Below are 14,742 nucleotides of genomic sequence, written 5' to 3' on the forward strand. Positions count from 1 at the left end.
GTATATTCTCCCCGCCCTTCAGTATTATGTGCTGACCTTATCGTTTTTTTGTTTTCTTTTCTGAAGACATGTAAATCACGCAAGCCGACACTTGTGTTATTGATTTTTTTTCATACTTGTGTGTATGCAGTAGTTTCAAGCTGTCGTCATCTTGAAGAGCAGTATAAATCTGCAGTTTTGCCCCCTTTCCCTTTTCCCTGGAGGTGAGGTGATGTGAGGTTCGGGTCAGAAGGAGGGGCAGGGTGTGTGTATGTGTGTGTGTGTGTGGTTGGAAAAGAAGTGCCTCTGTGTTACATACTGGGAATTGCACATGCTGTTCTGATTTTTTTTTTTTTTTTTTTGCGCTGCCTGTCGTCTTATTGATTGGCTTTTGTACGTCGCCTGCTCACAACGTGTAACGTACATTGCGTTATCCACCCCAAGCCTCCCTCCACGGTACTTCCGTGTTTAGCGTGTGTGTTTTCCAACTTTCTCCTCTTATCTCGGATACTGGTTAGTAAAGTATTGGATGTCAAACTTAATAAGGAACATCATCATCAACAACAACAGCAACAGCAACAGCTTTGATGGAAACATTTTTGTAATGTTCATTCTGTGCTTCCGTCTCTCTGCCTTCCCGCTTCTCTCTACATGACACTCGCGCGCGCACACACACATGTACACACCACACACATACGCACGCACACACACACGCACGCACACACACACACACACACACACACACACACACACACACACACACACACACACACACGCACGCACGCACACACACACTCACACACTCACACACACACACACACTCACACCACGCACGTTCGGCTGCTTGTGCGCACATAAACTACACGGCCCAAGCACACCTATTACTACAGGGCATGGTCTGGATGCCTCATAGATTTGGACATCACTAAAGCTGGCGCTCTTTAATTAATACCGTCCATCAACCAACGTCTCAAGGGAAATGAATCAGCCGCTCGCGAATAAGATATGACCCGACCACAGGCCCAAAGAAGAAAACTGGGTGCCCGCCCACTACCCCCCCCCCATCCCCCCATCATTCACCCCTCCCCCGCCCCCGCACGCCCCCTTCCCTCCCCCGGTCCTGTGTCCGGGTCTGGAGTGTAGCTGCAGGGACGGTGTTGCTCTAAGATCGATAGTGCTTCATTCCGCTGCTTTCCTTCTGTCTCGCGTCTTCTCTTTCTGTTCTTGTTGGAGAGGGAGCCCGTTGCTTGCCTTGTTCACGCTTGGATCCACCAGGAACCCCTGTTTGATGTGTGTGTGTGTGTGTGTGTGTGTGTGTGTGTGTGTCTGTGTGTCTGTTTTCGGTGACAACTGAACGGAGAGATGCGATTGAGCTCATTCTCTCAGTCATTCACACACACACACACACACACAGAAAGAGAGAGAGAGAGAGAGGGGGGGGGGTGATCTGTGCGCAGCGACCCTCCACCCCCCTTTCGCTCCCCTCCACCACCGCCCAATGCCCCAGTTCACTTCACTTAGACAGTTTTCTCAACAGAATGAGTGTCATTCCGTTCTTACCTAGGTCTCCTGGAGATCTTACGTCAAACGAATAGACTAACACTGTGGATATTTTGTTTCTTTTTCATTCAATTACGCACGCACTCTGTTTTCTGCTACTTTGCGTCAGACGTGCAGAAGCGGAAACGAAGCGCGTTCCGTTTCCTTCCAGTTTTAAAAATAGCCTTTGTTTGAAGAAGGAGACGGATAGTGTTTTTGTGAGAGGCAGAGAGGGAGGGGGCAGACAGCTAATTCTGTGACAGGGATGAAAATAGACAGGTCATAGTTTTCTCTTCTTCCTTCCCCAGTTCTGCTCCCCTTCCCTCCCCCGCCCCCACCTCTCTCTCTCTCTCTCTCTCTCTTTCTAATCCAGCCCCGTGCCTTCAGACTAACGGGTGCACACACACACACACACACACACACGCACACACAAACATGTGCGCGCGAGCATCCCTTATCCATAGAGGCTGTCTCGTTTATTTATTTATTTTACTTGATCACAATAATTCTCAATGCAACACAACACTTTTAATCACAATCCTCAGTTGAACTCACCCTCTGTTAGCTGGATGTTTTGCATATAGAAATAAGGCTTTTGCAACATGTATGCTACGTCTTTGTGACGAGGATTCAAAATGGAAGTGTGGAAAACAGAAAATTGTCAATGTTGCCAGCAATACTTTAAAGAAGGGGGTCTTCTGTACCAGATGTACTTTTGAAAAAAAGTATTTGCATAAAGTAAATGCTAAATTGCACAAAAAGCCCCTCCCCTCCCCCACTCTCTATTTCTCTCTCTCTCTGAAATTTAACACACAGAGAGCATAAGAAGTTCATTGATATACAAAGCGGGAAAGGAGAGAGACGTTACGACAATGGCATGAGAATCGTGGAACGTCTTCAAGCACTATTTTTTGAAATTCTTTTGTAATTGTACATGTATGAATATCTGAATTTTAATTCCAGTGTGTGTGTGTGTGTGTTAACAAAACAGAAAAAGTTAGGAAACTATCTATTGCTGTCTTTTTTGACTCACTTGTGTAAACTAAGCGAGTCTATGTTTTAACCCGGTGTTCGGTTGTCTGTGTGTGTGTGTGTGTGTCTGTGTGTCCGTGGTAGACTTTAACATTGACATTTTCTCTGCAAATACTTTGTCAGCTGACACCAAATTAGGCATAAAAATAGGAGAAATTCATTTCTTTCCAGTCATCTTGTTTAAAACAATATTGCACCTCTGGGATGGGCACAAAAATAAAAAATGAAGCCTAATTATATGCAAACTGCATTTACTGTTATATTTATATTTTTTGTATTCTCTAAACTTGGCACTTTGATCTGATATTCTGACCCAACAACAAGAGCAGTCATTATTATCATTTTTTGTTCAAACAGGAACTTCTTTTGCTAAGCATGGAAGTTTTATTTATTTTGCAAACGTTTTGGTGCAGATAGTAAAAAAAGGGAAATTAATGTAATTAATGCTAGGGGACTTAATTTGCTTGAACTGATCTTTCTCATCTTAAACATTACGTTTTGAAATTATACTCAATACATAAAAAGCTTGGATTAAAAACAACAACAATTTTTTAGTGTATCACAAGTGAGTCTTGAAGGCCTTGCCTCTCTTGTTTTTATGTGAGTTGAATAATCTGCCAGCTTGATTTTCCCCTCCCATTTAAAGCAAAATATCATACTATTATTTTATTTATTGATTATTTTTTGTGTCATGTATTGTTGAAAAATAGTCCTGGCATTGTACCAGTGCGCGACACACACACACACACACACACACACACACACACGTACGTTCCTCCCCCCTCCACACACACACTTTTATGACACACTTGGGGCCAGGGGAGGGAAAAGAAAGCGCATAACAATGGCACTGAAGACATGGAGAAGTAGCAATCAATGGGCCAGACGCCCGACACACACACACACACACACTCTCTCTCTCTCTCTCTCTCTCTCATATTGAAAGGTTTGCACCGACAACCTTTTCACTTGTCATAGTAACGTTTAGACAGTAGAAGGATGAGGGAATGAACAAAGCATTAGCGGAGGGCATGGAGGTGTGTGTGTGTGTGTGGGGGGGGGGGGGGGGGGGGGCGGTGATGAGAGTGATGGTGGGGTGTTGGTGTACGAGAGTATTTTATTGTTCACCGAGTGCGTGTTTGCATAATGTAGGAAGTACCAGTTGTTTGACTGATTGTTTCTTTCTTTCTTTATTTCATTCGTTGTCTGTCTGTTTCTTTTTGTTGCTTTTTTGTTTCTTTCTTTGTCTTTTTGTTTCCTTTGCCCTTTTGTTTGTTTTTTGGTGTGTCTTTTTTCTTTGTCTCGTTGTCTTTTTGTTTGTTTCTTTGACTTTTTTTTCTTTGTCTCGTTGTCTTTTTGTTTGTTTCTTTGACTTTTTTTTTCTTTGTCTCGTTTTCTTTTTGTTTGTTTCTTTGACTTTTTTTCTTTGTCTCGTTGTTCTCTGTCTTTTTGTTTGTTTCTCTGACTTTGTTTCTTTTGTTTCTTTTACCTTTTCTTACTTTTGTTTTTTTGTCTTTTTGTTTGTTTCTTTAATTTTCTGTTTCTATTGTTTCTTTGTTTGACTTTTTGTTTCTTTGACTTATTGTTCTTTTTGTTTCTTTTTCTTTAACTCCATCGACACGGCACGGCATTAACAACAACCAGTCAAGATTCGAAACCTAACTTGGCATCATCACCTATACACGTTTCCACAGAAGTATTCCTGACAATCGATTCACTGAGCGGTAGTATTAAACTTTCATGGCCGTCTTTACATGAGAGAGAGAGAGAGAGAGGGTGGAGAGGGGGGGGGGGGGGTGAGAGGGGAGGTTGGTCTTCCCAAGAAGGGGGAAGGCGGGAGAGAGAAAGGAAAGGGAGGATAGAAGACTGAAACAGAGAAAGCAGCCGCAATTACATCCATCAGCATTTTAAACCTGAAAATGTCTCTGGAGTCTCTGTATCTCACTAGTTGCCCACTCAAACCTGCGCACACGCTCAAGGACTAAAAGGGGTCAAAATATGGGCGACGCACATTTTAGCATGCGTACACACACACACACACACACACACACACACACACACAGAGTTTGTTTTCCAACATAAAGAATTCGGCTGTGAGTTTCGAAATTCCCATAGGCGAATTCTCCAATATAGTAATATCAAAGAAATGGACGACACCCATCGGTGTCATCTCCATTAAAGTCGGTTATTCAACATTGAACATTGGAACGGGTAGGCAGACAGACTGAGAAAGAAATACCTCACACCATGTTTCAGTTCCGTACGACTGGCAGCAGAGCTTTTCTGCTTGCTGTTCCCTCATACGCCTTTCCAAAGAAGTATATACTGTGTGGGTGGCATACGGAGGAGTTACCATGGTTTCTGATGGTTATACAAGCAAAGAGCTATTTTTTCGCTTCTGTGTTTGTCGCTTTTCTGACATCTGCGCGTACATAGTTAACAAGGTTTATGTTTCAGTTTCAGAAGGTTTATGTATGTTGGCGGATGGACGTTAGAGAGAGAGAGAGAGAGAGAGAGAGAGGAGGGAGGAAAATTGAGGGATAGAGAGTGGGAGGTGGGCGGGGGCGGAGGGAACTAGGGGTTAGAGAGAGAGCGTCCGTCGCTGTTGAACAATTCTATGTTATTTTGATTTCATTGCAAAGTTTTCCTGTCCTTGGTCATGGGCGTGAAAACCCTGAGTTGACATTAATCATGGATCTTGCAATCAAATCAGTCGGAAAATGAAATTCACTATGTAGCAGTACACTTTTTCTCCATCATTGCATTCCGTACGGTTACTTGAAATTAATCAGATACTTGAAGTAGTATTAGAAGTCGTAGTAGTAGTAGTAAGAATAGTAGTTGTAATGATGATAGTGTAACTCCAAATAGATTAATAAAAGGCATTGTCATCGTGTACTTTCACTCCAGTATATACGTTGGCCTACATGCATGTGCTTTTGCGCGTACATGTATGCACGAACAAGTGGGCGAGAACAGAAAGAACAGAATACGTATTCATATCAAATTTAAACCAGTCTGTATCAGTTTCTAACGTTTGCAGATGGCTGTATACGCATTTGATTCGAGTTTTTGAGCAACTCATCTACCACGCGGCTCAGCACGTGACATTTGTTTTGCCTTCAGTGCACCCGACACATGCAGTGTATTTTAATAATGAACACGTTTTGACTGGATATACGACGGACGCAATAGCCGAGTGGTTAAAGCGTTGGACTTTCAATCTGAGGGTCCCGGGTTCAAATTTCGGTGACGGTTTCTGGTGGGTAAAGGGTGGATATTTTTCCGATCTCCCAGGTCAACATATGTGCAGACCTGCCAGTGCCTGAACGCATTCGTGTGTATACGCAAGCAAAAGATCAAATACGCACGTTAAAGATCCTGTAATCTATGTCAACTTTCGGTGGGTTATGGAAACAAGAACATACGGAGCACGCACACCCCCCGAAAGCGGAGTATGGCTACCGTGGCGGGGTAAAAACGGTCATACACGTAACAGCCCACTCGTGTTCTTACGAGTGAACGTGGGAGTTGCAGCCCACGAACGCAGAAGAAGAAGAAGAAGAAGAAAACTGGATATATATTTTGATTGTATTTCCTATGTTAGGCCAATGAGGAAAAGTTGTAGTTTTCACAAAGGAGTGTGCTGAGCTTGTTAGCTGACCTGCCTGAAGATAGTGCAACTATGTTACTCTCAGTCTTTGATAACATCGATTTTTCAAAAGGTTTGTTTGGATGATGGATTGCTTGTACGGGTATTTGTATTTATAAGAGCTTACCAGATAGTTGGGTGTTTGCGTCTTACGGTGTGTGTGTGTGTGTGTGTGTGTGTGTAGGTGCATCCGCGTCATGTGTTCGTCATTTGTGCGATTGTCTGCATGCGTTTTGTCGTGTATGCTTGAGTATATTTTTACTGACTAATGAATGATGACATTATTCGTCCAGTCACTCGTCATCCTTCCATCTACTTTTTCTTCAGTCCACCATTTATTTATCCATCCGTCTAACAATACATCCATCTAAGTATTCATTCACACATCCATACTCCCATCGTTCAGTCCCTCAATTTATCAATCCATCCAACCATCCAGCTGCCCTTCCACTTATAATCCGTCAACCCATTGTGGAAAAAAAAAAATCGATGGGGTGTGGCTTGCTTGGGAGACTAAGTCAAGAAAAATAAATGCGATGCTTTCCCCAAGTGATCGCTCACGTGTCAGTACATCTGATCTTAAAAATTGCTCTGTCTCTCTGGCTGGCTGCATGTCTGTCTCTGACTTTCTCCACGTCCCCTCTCTCCCCACTCCCCGTTTGTGTGTGTGTGTGTGTGTGTGTGTGTGTGCGTGCGTGCGTGCGTGCATGCGCGCGCGCGCGTGTATGTGTGTGTTTCCTTTCTTTCTCTCCCCTACTCTCAGAGAAACACAATATTCATTGCCTTCTGTCATGGAAGATCAAAGCCAGACCCCTGTGTTATCGCCCTCTCTCCTCCCTGGTCTCTCTCATCTTCTCCACTCTTTTATTTTTCTTTCTCGTGTTTCTTTTACGATCCCTCTCTTTTCTGTTTCTTCTCTTTTCATTTTCTTTCACGCCATCCCCCCCCCCCCGCCCCCCCTCAGCCCCCTCCCCTCATTTGTCTCTCTCTCTTCTTCTATCCCCTCTCTCCGTCCTCTCTCTCGCCTCCACCTGTTTAATGTATTACTCGTGGAAATTAAGAAACTCTCCGCTTTCTCTGTCACTCACACACACACACACACACACACACACACACACACACACACACACACACACACACACACACATATCACACACACACACACATATCACACACACACACACACGCACGCACGCACGCACGTACACACACACACACACACACACACACACACGTCGTCCGCCGCCTCCTTCCTTTTCGTCTTCACCCTTGGACAACAATGCAAATGGACAGCTGGCCGGTCAGGTCGAAGCCTGCCCTCGTGCTTGCCTCGTGCGCATTGTGTATGTGTTGTAGAGGGGTGGGGGGTGGGATATGATAGACACCAGTCATGTGTACAGTCATGTGTTCGGCTGGAAGCTGCGAATTGGAGCTACGTGTGCGTACGTGCTGGTGAATAGCATCGGTGACAGATGGTCGTACGTGAGTCGTCAAAAGTACAATGATAGGGTGTTCGTGTGTGTGTGTGTGTGTGTGTGTGTGCTTGCTTGCTTGCTTGTTTGCTTGCTTGCTGGTATTTTGCGCGCATACATTCACACACACACACACACACACACACACACACACACACACACACACACAAACGCTTGTGTACGCACCAACACACAAACATATTTACAAATGTAAAGCGAGAGAGGGAAAGAGAGAACGTCATGTAGTCTAAGAGTTTAGGGTCAAAATGTATTTATTTCCATGAGTAAAACTATCATTTTCTGCTGAATGGAGTTAAAGCTAATTTCGTCGCATATTCTTAGGGTTAGTGGTAGGAACTCGCCTGAGCTGGAAATAGCATGCTGCTCGACGCGATTGCCAGGATCATATTCACCGGTCAAGGTGGTGAGGGAGGTAAGCGGGTGGAGTGCTGTGGGGGAGGAGTCGGGTGATGGGAGATTCTTCCCTAGGATATATATTGGCTTCGATCTGAAAGACTGACCGTAAATGATACGATTAAAACGGCATGGCAGCCACAGCAGCAACAAACAACAGCAGTGTAACGACAACAGTTACGCGTTGCTGTTGTTGTTGTTACAGCTCGACAGGGCATTGGCGTAATGTCTTTTCTTTGCAAGGGACACAGAACTGAACGAACGAACTCCCGTGGGATTCCCGTCTGAGCCCATGTAAATAAAGGATCTTGACTTGTTCATAATGCCCTCACCTGCTCTGTTGTACTGCTCAACTGCGCAAAAAGGCGCTGCAACTTTTGTCATACTTGCTGTCTCTGTAAGTCCCCTACCCCTCTCCATAGCCACCGTGTCCCCCCCCTTCCGTGCCCACCCGCGTTTCATCGACGAAGCTTTCAGTATCGACATGTCGGGTCAGGCGAGAATGTGTATGATGTCTCTGTTGGCTTCCTCCCAAACCTGTACACGCAAGGTTTTAACCCTCAGCCATTTTGGGGCTACAGAGGGATGTCTAAAACTCCTATGTTGTCGTTCCCTATTGTCTGTCTGTCCGTCTCTGTATCTCTGACAAGAAAACACACACACACACACACACACACAGAGACACACACACACACACACACACACACAATTATCTCCTATGTCACTGTGTTCCCTGACGATCGCACCCCCGCCCATCCTCCCTCCTTCCCCCAAACATCCCCTCCCCCCCTCCAACCCCTACCCCATTCCCCCCCTTACCCCCTCCCCCACCGCCAGTGAATCATTAAATTCGTAAAGGTTGATGTGAACCTGTTGAAAGACTGCTTTTTTGGAGGTGGTCATGTATAGCCAGGAACAAGGCGTCCAGAACTAATGCTTCACAGACGATTTTGACACTGCAACGAAGACAGAAGACAACCATTTCATGTTTGTCTCATCTCGTTGGAGCTGCGATATGTAGGAATGTGTATGTGTGAGGGTGTTGAGGACGGGTGAGGGGTGTGTGTGTGTGTGTGTGTATTGTGGGTAGGGTAATGTGGGTGCTACGTGATATAGGAATGTGTGTGTGTGTGTGTGGGAGGGGTGTGTGTGTGTGTGGAGGTTATGGGCGTGGGCGTGCGTGTCTGTGTCTGTTTATTTACAGTTATTTGCTTTTTTTTTATTTGCGTATAATTTAAAAGTGGCTTGAAAATAGTGTATTTTTCAGAAATGTGAAAGCAAGTTTATTTATAGAAAAAAAATATGTGTGCATTGTACCCGTCCTCATTCACGTTTTTGGATTTGGATATATATATATATATATATATATATATATATATATTTGTGTGTGTGTGCGCGCGCGCGCGCGCGCGTGCTTGATCTCATTTTCTTCATATGGAATAAGCGTAAGCACGCACGCACGCATAAGTGAAAACAAGTATGAAGTACACAGAAATATGTGCGCACGCGCATATAACGCCATTTCTCTCTTTGCCAGGAGAAGGAGCAGAAGGAAAGCAAGGAGGATAAGGAAGATCCGAGGACGAAAATTACAAAAAACATAAAACCGCTGACCCCTCTCCTACACCACCACCCCTCCCGATACCCCCCCCCCCCAAAAAAAAAAAAGAAAAGAAAAAAAGTCACATCGTAGCGGAAGTGCAGCGACGGGAGTAGCGTTTCCGGTAACAGACCGGTAATCACAGCGTCTGTCGGTACCGGATTTGGGAGTGACGCCGAACACCCGGGTGTGTGTGTGTGTGTGTGTGTGTGTGGCGTCTTTGATGACGCGCGGTGTAATGGTTTTTCACTCAGAACTTCACTCCTGTTTGAGGACCCCTGAAGTAAAAAAGACTGTTATTTCTGTTGTTGATGATATCTGGGTTTGGATTACTGTTTTAAATGGGATGAGAAACACACTTCACTACTTTACCGCCACCACTTCTTCCAGTCTTTTTCTTTCTTCGATCGTTCTTCCCTTCTTTCTTCTTTCCTTCGTTTCGTTCTTTTTTCTCTTTCTTCCTTCGTTTCTTTTGGAAAGGAATTCTTTATTGTCTCTTTTTTTTTTTCAATTTCTTCCTGCATTTCTTCTTTTCTTCCTTTCATTTCAACATGTTTTCCCTGCTTCCTCTTTTCCTTACTGCTTGGATCGATTTTTCCAATAATTCCTGTTTACATTTTTTGTGTCTTTCTGGATTTGATAACTGGGTGCTTGTGTTGAATTGTTGTTAGCTTTTTATTGTTTAGGAAATGTCAGTTGCCGAACGGCGATATGTTTGGCTTTCTATGCATATTTCTGTGTAGTTTTCGACGAAACATGTTTAAAACTATGATTGCATTATAAAAGAAATTATATGGTCATAAATTAAACAGAACAGTCACCGTCAGTGGCATGACCTTGCTGTAGGTGCTGTTTATGCAACTGTAATATGGCCTTAGTAGTAGTAGTAATAACAATAATAATAATGATAGTAATGACGATGATAATAATAATAATAATTATTATTATTATTATTATTATTATTACGATGATCTGTTTAATTACTTATTAATTTATTATTTTTAATATTATCGTTGTTGTTTGTAATAGTAGTTAAGCGCTTATAGTTTTTAGAGGCGTTTGATTGGCTGAGAGCGGGTGGGCCCGTCTTTTCACTGTTAGCCGCGCGAAATTTGGCCAAGCAGAGCAAACCAATAGGCCTAGTTTGCATCAGTTTGACATGGTAAGTATATTTAACACCAAACATGGAGTATAATACAAACTCCTCCTATTTGTACCACCAGCAGTAGTATTTGGAGTAGTATCACTATTAGTAGTATTACGAAAGTTGCTAGATTTTTCAGTTTTGCGGTACTCAGTTTGATGGCCTTGGTATAAATCCATTGCCTCTGGTGGGAGTTGGATTCTGGTGAGGGATGGCGACCTGCTGCATGGAATTAAAAACTCCTGCTGCTGACGAAGCCATAGCATTCAGTCTTTTTAAGCGGGCAGAGCTTCAGAGAAAGAGAGAGAACGGGGGTGGGCGATGAAGACCACCGCACGAGTGGAGGCAAAAAAATCAAGGTGGACAACTGCTGTATTGCTGATTTCTTGCCGCCGTTAACGTCGGCATAAAAAGAAAAAGCTTGTTCCAAAGAGAAGAGTTGAACAAACAGGAAACAGAAAATAGAATGCAGACCAGACTGACTGACAGTCATATCCGTCCTCTCATCGGTAGTGTATTCAAATCAGGAAGAGAACTTTACGTTGCAAACGAAAAAAGCACACAAACAAAAAATTTCCAGAAAATAGACGATATTAATGCTTTTTATTTTTTTTTTTAATTTTTTTTTTTAAAAATAAAATGTTCTTCGGGAACTGAAGAGGGAGAGAAGAACAGGAATGCAAGCCAGCTAAAAATAAATAATTGGATGAATAAGTAGAATTTTAAAAAGCGCATTCCTGCATATTCTGTTCCATGTACACTGCGGAGAATGTAATATATTGCATTTTACTGAGCGTTGGGTTGGTATTCATTATCGGTGAAAACGATTTATTTCTGACAAATACCATTGCGGCACAGTAGGTGGATAGCAAGATATATGTATACACGTATTTCTTAGCTTAGAGCTTTTGAAATTTACAGGTCTATAGGGAAGTGTTTTGTTAAAAAAAGAAAGAAAAAAAAGAAAGAAAGAACAAAAAAAAAGAAGAAGAATATTTAAGGTTTGGTTGAAGAAGTCTGACTGGGGAATATGGTTCGGTAACGCTTCAGAGCATGAGAGAATTTCGCTGGCACAGACGGCAGACTAGCATCGTGGAGTCACGATCTGTGTTCGCAGGATAAAGGCACAAGTTCTCAAAGAACCACGTGCAGAAAGGAACGGATGATCGCAAATATCATTTGGATTGGAAATGTTATCTTTTAATGAATTATTATGGCATGTGTTCCCTGGTCAGTTTAGGGGAGACACAAGACGAATTTCAGGTATATTTGTGGAGATCGGGAAGTTGAGTGAAGTGAAATGTACTTTTTCATGAGAAATTAACATTATGACCAGGCTCGTTTGCAGGAGAAATCCCGCGGGGAACATTTTAATTTGATTTGATTTGATTTTTACTTTTCAATTAATTGAAGTATTTGTTTTGTTCTCTTGCTTCTTCTTCTTCTTCTTCTTTTATATATTATTTTTATACCGAACTCATCGATCGCAAGTTGAGTGTTGGGCAAAATGAGAGGTATGGCGTGGAAGGTGAAGATGCTGGTCTTGACCCCCCACCCACCTCCTCCCTTCCCATTCCTTCATCCCGGCCACCATGGGTATGGGCCAAGGTGGGATGCAGGGCCATGTGGCAAACGAGCAGCATGGGAAAATTGATTTGATTGACCTCTTCCTGCATTTCCTGCACAGAATTAATCAGCTGTGCGCATTCTTTGTGAGGCTGGTGAAGGGGGGCTTGATGGCGGTGGAACTGGGTCTGTTGCAGCAGCTGCTCTCTCCGTCTTTATCTCTTCATGTACGTGTACGTGTACATATATATATATATATATATATATATATATATATATATATATATATATATAGTGTGTGTGTGTGTGTGTGTGTGTGTGTTCGTGTCCGCCAGCCTGTCAGTTCCCTTTTCTCTTCCGTAGCTTTTCTCTGTCTGCTTATATCTCTGTCTGTATGTCTCTTCCATTCTCTCTCTCTGTCTCTGTCTCTCTCTGTGTCTCTCTCTTTCAATCTCGCACACACACACACACACACACACACACACACACACACACACACACACACACACATACAGAGAGAGAGAGCCAGACAGACAGACAGAGAGTGTTTCGAAGAGTTCTCAAATTCACGCAGACATACAGAGTGTATAGGGCTTCTTTCACACGGCGACAGCCCAGCGGTCTCCGCCTTGGCACTGGTGGCTAATGAGATAATGGGCTGTCTGTTGTCATCAGCGCCACTCTGTCGCCCATATCCTTGCTTGTGCGGAGGATGGCTTTTACTGAAAGCTGGGATCTCGACGGCACACGAGTCTTCTTTCCGCCAGCTCCAGGACGCATTGCCTGACCACGTGTACGTCAGAGATCTTTCGTGCGTCAGCCTCGTTGCAGAACGAGAAAGATTGAGATTCTCGTTACAACGTGTTTTTCCTCCCTGTTGCAGCCTCAGAGGGTTTGGACATGTACTGTTTACTATGTGTAAACTTTCGTTCGTTTATTTGTTTATAGTCTGTTCATCTAAGATGATGATATTAGACTGCGGTCTTTCCAATGAGGCAATAAACCGAAATCCCTTTTTTTGTAACATGTTCTTGGCGCATGGAGAGACAAACAAAACACGACGGCTAAAGGGTTGTCCCTGACAAAAAAAAAAAAAAAAAGAAAAAAGAAAAAAAAGTGGTACATCAACTTGGCTTGTAAAATGAATTATGTAGACAAGCCTGATTTTAACACAGGGAAATATGTTATGACTAGGAGTGTTGCTGGTATACTAGACAACAGTACAGTACAATACAACACAGTACAATAGTGTATACATAATAGTGTTTCTTTTTGTTTGCTACAAGGCATATCTGCGTGTGGAGTGGTTCATAAACGCCACTCGTTCGCTATGCCGGCTTCATATGAGGAATGAATGATGCATCAAATGACGTACGACGAACGCAAGCGGTGCATGTATTAGGCAAGCCCTGAGCGGCCCGTGACAATCGGGAGGAAAAACTAAAAAACAAACTACAGAAAGCTGTTGTGAGACCATTCTGAACACTGTCATGGTACTGTGTACACACGTGCATGAAACACTTTTTTTTATTTAAAGAATCTGTGGCAGACAAACGCATGGGCTTTGCAGCCTTGTCAGACATTACCGTTATTCCGCCCGTTTCCCTTGGACTTTGAACATTGAGACTGGTAAGTGTAGCACATACTTTAGACTGAGTGTGAGTTTTTAAAATTGAGGACGAGCTTTTAAAAGCTCAAGCACCATACCCTTCCAACAGCCAGTCTTAAATTGCACAAAATAGTGGTGCTTGTAATTCCTCCATGGGAACATGAGCAATCAGAACTTTTATATTGATTGTATTGATTGATTGATTAACTGATTGAAAAGAAAGGAAGGAAGGGTGAGTGTGGGGTTGGGGGTTGCGGGGGTTAGGAAAATATCAAAACTGTGTTCAGTGTTACAGAGAGGGATCAGTTTGCGTTATTATTCAAACAAACCATTGAATTTTTCACAGATGGATATATGTGTATATATATTGGTGTTGTGTAAAACTGCAGAATTAATTGTTTTTCTCCGTTTAAAAGTGCAAAGATTTTCAATTTAGGAAGCGACATTGCAATATTCACACCACAGTTATTTGCAATTCTAATGGTATTGAATTAGTTGTCCAACATCCTGCATGCTATCCATAACACTACATTTTCTTTTGACAGAAAATCGGTGTAACTTGCATTGTAATGTAAGCATTGTGTTGTGGGAAACGATTGTGTTTGAGAAAAGAAGTTTCTAAGATATTGGCATCTATGTAAAGGTGTTGGATTATATTTTTATTGGGCTGTGTCACACTGGTATTTACTGTTATGAATTGAACGACCCGCTGTCTAAACAAGTTGAATCAGGTGC

The 14,742-nt window shown here is 43.0% G+C and overlaps 1 protein-coding gene across 3 annotated transcripts in view; it reads left to right on the forward strand.

Moving 5' to 3' along the window:
• Positions 1–14,742, forward strand: part of LOC143284481 (TBC1 domain family member 30-like) — a 95,370-nt gene that overhangs the window by 48,952 nt on the left and 31,676 nt on the right. Inside the window, exon 1 of one of the 3 annotated variants that reach the window (XM_076591164.1) lies at positions 7,660–7,684. The exons of the other annotated variants lie outside the window; for them this stretch is intronic. Within the exon in view, the coding sequence (XP_076447279.1) occupies positions 7,675–7,684 (10 nt within the window). The 5' untranslated portion in view covers positions 7,660–7,674. Of the gene's footprint in view, positions 1–7,659; positions 7,685–14,742 lie in introns of those variants that run through there. 3 annotated transcript variants of the gene reach the window in all.

The sequence above is a fragment of the Babylonia areolata genome, chromosome 8 (genome assembly GCF_041734735.1).
Source record: "Babylonia areolata isolate BAREFJ2019XMU chromosome 8, ASM4173473v1, whole genome shotgun sequence".
Classification (NCBI taxonomy): domain Eukaryota; kingdom Metazoa; phylum Mollusca; class Gastropoda; order Neogastropoda; family Buccinidae; genus Babylonia; species Babylonia areolata.